The sequence below is a fragment of the Olea europaea genome, chromosome 2, assembly GCF_002742605.1.
Source record: "Olea europaea var. sylvestris chromosome 2, O_europaea_v1, whole genome shotgun sequence".
NCBI classification, from domain to species: Eukaryota; Viridiplantae; Streptophyta; class Magnoliopsida; order Lamiales; family Oleaceae; genus Olea; species Olea europaea.
In genome coordinates, this window is record NC_036238.1 from 21939403 (window position 1) to 21946472 (window position 7070).

The 7070-nt window shown below is 35.4% G+C and overlaps 1 protein-coding gene across 1 annotated transcript; it reads right to left on the reverse strand.

Annotated features, from left to right (window-relative positions):
• Positions 1–20: 20 nt before the first annotated feature.
• LOC111366650 (centromere protein C-like) lies at positions 21–5515 on the reverse strand. Its single transcript, XM_022987364.1, has 9 exons — positions 5175–5515; positions 4401–4612; positions 4214–4302; positions 4028–4130; positions 3776–3915; positions 2663–3604; positions 1649–1734; positions 1017–1104; positions 21–932 (listed from the first exon to the last, which is right to left on the reverse strand). Exons 1-9 carry the CDS (start codon positions 5328–5330, stop codon positions 706–708), a joined length of 2043 nt encoding a protein of 680 aa, XP_022843132.1. The 5' UTR covers positions 5331–5515; the 3' UTR covers positions 21–705.
• Positions 5516–7070: the final 1555 nt, after the last annotated feature.

Below are 7070 nucleotides of genomic sequence, written 5' to 3' on the forward strand. Positions count from 1 at the left end.
ACAATACCAGTTAACTATTAAATCGGAATAAGACATATCCAAGTGACAACGTTAACCTCAGATAAATAGAGTTGAAGAAATAAATTGAAGAAATAACTACTTTGGTACACTGGTGATTACAACCTTCCCAGCCGGGCTGTGTACTTAAACCACTTGACAAAGTTAAGTGTGAAAATAGTAAAGTAACCATGCGGAATGATAAATGATAATAGGTTGATACAAAATAGCACTCTACTTTCAGAGAATATTGATTAATAACTAGGAAACTAATGCACGTTCAATTACTGTGCAAAAGTGTAACCAATGCACTTCACTGCAGAATGGGAGAAAGGTGGCATGAGGAATTGCAGTTGTCAAAAACACCTAGGCAAACCCAGACAGGTACTACCGTGCAGTGTATGTTATAACATCAGTTTTACAAGGGCAAAATAGTGCGAACTCCTATACGGTACATGTGAATGAGGTTTACATGATAACACGTATTATTAATAAATGCAACAAATGAAATTAAATAATTCAGTCCGGGCAACCTTCATCCAGGATTTCAGAAAAGGCCTTGGTGCTCATATAATAAACAGCAGGTGTGGTTTTTCTAAGTTCCGACCACATCATATCATTCCCTCTACATGGAATTAAATGTCCACATCTGAATTAGCACCAATTAGACAGTAATTGAATACGTGATGCAACTTTTTAGTTTTCACACTAAAAACTATTGGACAACGAAAACTTACAATTTTCAAGCCAGACAACAAAACTATACAAAGAGATAAAAATATATTGTTTTAATATGTAAAATATTTTAATCATCATATGATACTCACTCTCGTCCAGACGTCCATATAAGAATCTCTCTCCTTTCCAGTATTCCAAAGGCCTCATCCTGATTCTTTTGCTTCTTCTTACTCCATTTTCAAATAATGTACCAGATTCTGCAGGGTCACCAAGAGTATCATTACTCAAATCTCAAGGAAGAAAGAAAAGAAGGGTCCTGCCAGTAGATGAACAACACATACCTGCAAGACTTTTCCTCAGTGGATGTGATTTTCTAAGGCGTTTTTCAACTGCTTCTCGTTTTGCTTTCTGTAGCTTGTCTTGATTTATCTGAAATTTCAATAACGCATAAGTGTGATATGTCCATAATGGCTTTTGAATCAATTAAGTCCTTGCACTCTAATATGATTGATAATGTTGTTGAATAAAAACAACTTGAAAGATAATCCCAAAACACAGCAGCTATTTAGTCTCTTACAATGAAACCTATTCCTTTTACCCGTAAAAGCAAAACTCCTATTTAAGAAAATGAAAGGGGTGAACATCAGTTACTAATTCACGAAGTAGAATCAGCAAATTATCCCAAATAAGCCTTTTCCATTTGTGTGTTTGATCTTGTATATAGGAAGGTTAAAGCTCTGTAAAGAATTTACTACGACATTCAGCGCCTTTCACGGTTTTCAATTCTGCTCATTCAAACCGTTCCAGAGTATTTTTTAAATACACTCCTAAACACTCGTATCAACATGATTACAAGTCATTGTAAATTTATAAAATCAAGAACTACAGACATTGATAAGAAGCTTTGTATTGAAGTCCAACCAGCACAAATCAATGAGAATGATGTAGAAGAAATAACTAAGCAAGAAGACACCTCAGGCTCTTGTTTTTTATCAAACTGCTGACTCCTGGATGGGGCCTTTACCGCATCATCTTCAAGTGCACAACAATTCGATTGGTCTGTAAGGTAGAACACCACAAAAAATAAATTGATATTTATACGTCTTCACTATATCCTATTCATAGTTAAAAAAATAAAATAAAATAAAATTGCAGAAAAAAGGGAGGTTATCTCCTATTCGTCGCGTCAAACTATAGATATTACATCCCATAAAGCAATTTGTGTGCATCTTACACTGGATTTCTTTACTCATGTTTGCTTGCTTTTCGAAAAAACTACCAATCGAAGTGGAGGGTTTCCTCCAACAAGAAGCCGAATTAAGGTGATTCATTATTATTGCCACAAGCATCAAAACATAGGGATCCATCGACAAAATCATTCATCGTGTAACAACTTGGTTACTGACTTAATATATATCAAATCAAAGTTGAGAAGCAAGTGGCACATAAAACATTACAGAAGATAAATGTAGTGCTCACAGATTGAAGTTGGACGCTCAAACATCATAACATAACCTGCTATAAATCTCGTAAACATCAAGTCAATTGTCTTAAGACAGGAAATAGAGGTAACTTTAGCTGAAATTAGTTCAGGTTAAAATTCTTGTGTAACTCAAAGTTCACTATCATCTTCAAAGTCTCAATTTAATATTTGCTGTTTGCATTACCATCTTATGCATCATTTTATGGCTAAATAACGAAGAAATTTTAATAAAAGGGGTGTATGAAATAAGGCTTAGTGAGCTGAATTTTGAATTGAAAGCACATTGGCTAATGGCCACTGTGGCAACTACAGGTGATTATAAGCAATTCAAGACAGTTTGCTTGAATGCCAACTCCAACACCAATGAGATTCAAAGCAAAGATTTTGAGGTCCAATCACATGACCACTTCATCAAAATAACATTATAATTAACTCACTTAGGAACATTGCTAGCACGGTTCACAATGTCAAAATAGTCCACAGAAGGTAAAGTAACAACCATACCAAAAAGATTCTGACCACCATTCAAGCTTTCGCCAATTGTTTCTTCCTCAATGTTGTAATGTGGTTCTCTGACAAGGCAAATATCAGCTTTTGCATACTCTCTCCTTGCATTTTCATACACAAATTGGTCAGGCGGACAAACCGAACTTCCAGTTTTCATCTTCAGTGTATCAAAATTAATTGTAGGTCCTGCAATTGAAGATTTTGCACTTTCTCTGCAAGCATTGTCATCAACAAACTGGTCTAAACAATCCAAACTTAATGTTTTCAACTTCTGCATATCCATATTAATTGTAGGTTCTGCACTTTGTCCAATTGCAATCTCATCCACAAACTGGTCAGGAAGACAGTCCAAACTTCCTGTGTTTGCCTTCTGTATATTTATTTTAACTGCAGGTTCTGTAATTTCAACCTCTACACGTGCTTTCTTCTTGCTACACGTACTTGGTTCCTTCCGTGCATCAACCTGATCCCGTAGCTTGTCGATAGGCTGAACAGGGTAATCATTTTGGGTTGGCGACAGATCAACATTAAGAGGAGTAAATGGGTCTCTCAGGGGATTAGATTGCAAAATTCGCTTCTTCAACAAAGATAGAGAAGCGAATGGACTTCTTGGAGGGGTTGGTGAAGCTACAGAACTGGTTTGATTCTGTGCCACCTGTCCATGTTCAGTAAGTGGTTCCCTACTTACACTTCTCAGCAAACTATTTGTGACCTGTGAAGTCTTACGAGGCTTTGACAAACTTTCTTTCAAAGCCAAAAAATCAGTCTTTTTGACATCATAATATTTGGGTATGCAAAGGCCATCCAGGTCAAGTGGTTTGATCTGAAACATCTCCTGCAAGATATTCAAGGCCCCATCCCCATCCAAATCTTCCTCATTACAAGATAGCAATTCATCTAAAACACCATTCGCTTTATTCCCTGTCTTCGATACTGATTCTGTTAAATTGAATTAAACATTATGTTAATATGAGAAGAAAATCCATTTGCCAACTAGGCAAGCATACATCCTTATGGCAATTGAAACCAAACTAAAAGAAGTTCGCTGACATGGACATGGACATGGACATTGACATTGAACACATTGCTATATTGAGAAGATCCACTCACCAACCAATTCAACTTCCTGTTGTAAGTCATGATTAGGAGTGTCCAGAACATCCGTCTGCACTGTTTCTAGGGAGGACATTAGCATCTCATCGTTTTCACAAGGCACTGATGAGTAACGGTGCTTATAACTATATGATTTCCTGTAATGAAAAATAACTAGCTTAAAGCAGGCAATATAAAAACCAAATCCAAGATGACTTGCTAGTTGCAGTAAATTTCAGAACACCCATTAATCAATACGACTGACTATACCCCAAAATTCCTGGTCTGTGATGACGTGTATTAGTTGATGTTTTGTATTCATTCAAATTGTTCATAATGCCACCCTGCTGTCTTTGTATTTCCTTTTTGGCATCTGCAAAATCAATTAGTATGAGGTTGTTATACTAAAACAAATGCATCATAATAATTGACTGGGAGAAATATGATGGAAATTACATTCAAGCTTTTCATAAGCATCGAAAAATTCGTCAGGATCTTGCAACCGGTCAATGTTCAAACTTGATTCCAAATTCACAGAAGGCTGACTGTTAACACACAAAACATTATTACTAATTTAGGAATAAATCTCCAAATGTGCATTATACATAAGTAAAAAATTAAGTCGATGAGCTTTAGTCTCCACCTAGCACTAGGCTTCAAAGAAAATCGAGCCCGCTTACGCACAATGCCCAGGCCTTGCCTTCGTTCTTGAGGTTTGTCCTTGCCCTTTATGATGACTTCATCAGTGGGGTCCGCAATTTCTGCAAATCTAGTTAAATTGGTGTCCAGAAGTTCCACTCCCCCATCCACTATTCTCTTTGCTTCATTCATAAGCTTTACAGGACTCCTTAAATCCTTGTGTACATCCAGAGGAAAAGAAACATGCATGGTAATTTAATTACTCTCCAAACAACCTCAAAACTAGTGATTTAATTAAATCAGCCAAGACTAATGCCTAGGATTTTACAAATTATTAATTCATGTCCATATATATTTATATTTTCTTTCGCTAATTGAACTCCAAGACCTTGATTCTTTGCATGACCTAGGCTTTGCAAACATTTTCCCGCAAAAATGTACAAAACAAAAAAAACAAAAGCCCAAATGTTTTCCAAATTTTCACAGAAATAAATTAGTATTAACCTGCAGAAACAAATTACAGTCACCACAAAACACTATGGTAACTCTCTCTACCCAACACATCAGCCTCCTTTACTCGAGCGGAAACACAAAACTCGGACATTTCAACTAATATTAGTAAAAACGGCGTTTTAAATTAATTTTTTTATAAAGAAAGAAATAATTATCGTTTCGCAAGCATACACTAGAACGAGCGTAAATTTGAGTTTCTACCATCATAGAACTCAGCTGAGACAACTATTAAAAAAATTAAATAAAAAAGAGTGACTTCAAGTACCAGAGACTTCATGAAATGGTGAATCGAATTTAGGTCTTTAGAGTCAGAGGGAATTGGACAGTTGGTTGAAGCCCTAATCGTACGGGGGAAGAGCGAGGGTCCGATTAGACCTTGCAATGGGTCCATAGAGTCGGAGATCAGTGAGTTGCTCGCCATTTTTAGCCGTGTTTCAGCGTTTCGAGGGGTTTTCGGCGGTGGGGGGAGGGCGGAGAAAGGCGTTGGATGGTTGGAATTCAAATTTTAGGACTGATTCGAACGCAGAGACCGAGCGGGATTGTGAATCACTCTTGTGCGCTTGTAACGATTTCAGAAAGCGCATTACAGACATCATGAATTGCAAGTTTTGCATTTTGTTTGAACACCATTTTTTTTTTATAATTTATTTTTCCAAAACCCGTGTTCGACCACACATTCTTCAATAAATTAAATATTAAATATAAATCGAAATTTTCTTCTTAATTCTTAACTGCACATTCTACAAAAATCATTATTTTTAAAAATATATTTTTCTTTCAAAATGGAGCTCAAATAATGGCATTTTTTTACATTTTTTTTAATTGGGGTCAATCACTCTGAAAAGACAAATTGCATATCTTTTCTTTCATTTCAGGAGAAATACTATCGACGGAGGCTAATTTAAAACCTTCCACAACCATACATTCAAACCTCATTTCTTACCATTAGCAAAATTTGTTTTAGTTGCTTATTCCAAGGAATTCGAATAACTGTTTCAAATATAATATCAAGAAGTATCGCTTATGGAATGTCAATATATATTTTTTATTTTTTTCTTTGGAACGGAATTTTTTCCTTTTTAATCTTTTTAAACCAACGATTCTACGAGTATACATAATTTTTTCTAACCCCCAAATAAAATAGATAAGCGTGGCTCTTACCATATAGCTTATTTCAATCCATAAAATTTTGAACGGCCCATAAGCTTGTTTGCAAAAAATTTCGAGATTAACCTTTTATTTGGTAGAAATTAAAATCAAGATTTTAATTTAAAATCAAATCAACGTCAATAAATAATTTTAATCACATATTTTATAGGATCTACAACTTTTCATCTATATATTTCTTCAATTTTTATAAAATTTTACTAAAATTTTAATTTTAATTCCCACCAAATAGATTCATATTTAAAAGATACTTTGAAAGACAAATTACTCCATAGTTCTGAAAAACAAAAGAAATAAAGAAAAGAGCAAACATAGAAAATTCCCATTCCTTCCCTCTCCCACAAAAGTAGTACCTTTGTACAATACTCATCCCCTTAACCCTAGAGGGAAAGGTATGGCTTATGTGGTGCTAAAAGTCATAAAGATGACGCGTGACTAATTGATGTACTGTTTAGTATAACATGTATCATAGTCAGCTATAAATATATGAGTTTATCGAATACGCTATAGAGGCATTTCGGGGCCATACGAACCAATATGGTTCGAAATCTGGAATTGACTGTCTCGTGATTAAAATTAAAAGTTATTGTTAAGAAAAAAAGAAAGCGTTTTGCTAACATTTTAGACATTTTCCCCTGGCCAAATTAATTACTAATTTTATTCCCAAAATTTGTGCGGGCCTAAGATGTTCGTATCATTTGTTCATAGTGGTCCAGTCTTAAAATATCTGCTCTAATGGACCACTTTGATCCACGTAGCTTAGATCATGTCCACAGCTAGAATATCCAAGTCCAATTTTAAGGGCCGTAGGTTTGTCAATTTCCCTATGGGAAAGAAGTGATGATTGGCGTACCGAAGAATTTTCGCAGGGGCTTTACAGATCACAAATAAGGGGTGAGTGGGTTAATTTTTGGCCCTTTTTTATTCAGACACAACTCACCTTTGTGAGTTATTTGGCCGGGTTCTGTGCAAGAGGAAAATTCCATAGGAAATT

What these genes read in the sequence shown, in the direction of transcription:
- LOC111366650 (XM_022987364.1), bottom strand. Translation starts at nt 5,330, where the DNA reads ATGGCGAGCAACTCACTGATCTCCGACTCTATGGACCCATTGCAAGGT. An exon ending in TCTTTGAAGCCTAGTGCTAG is followed by an intron (nt 4,303 to 4,400) that starts GTGGAGACTAAA and finishes GTGTGTTAACAG; the next exon opens with TCAGCCTTCTGTGAATTTGG. An exon ending in TGCTTATGAAAAGCTTGAAT is followed by an intron (nt 4,131 to 4,213) that starts GTAATTTCCATC and finishes TTGATTTTGCAG; the next exon opens with ATGCCAAAAAGGAAATACAA.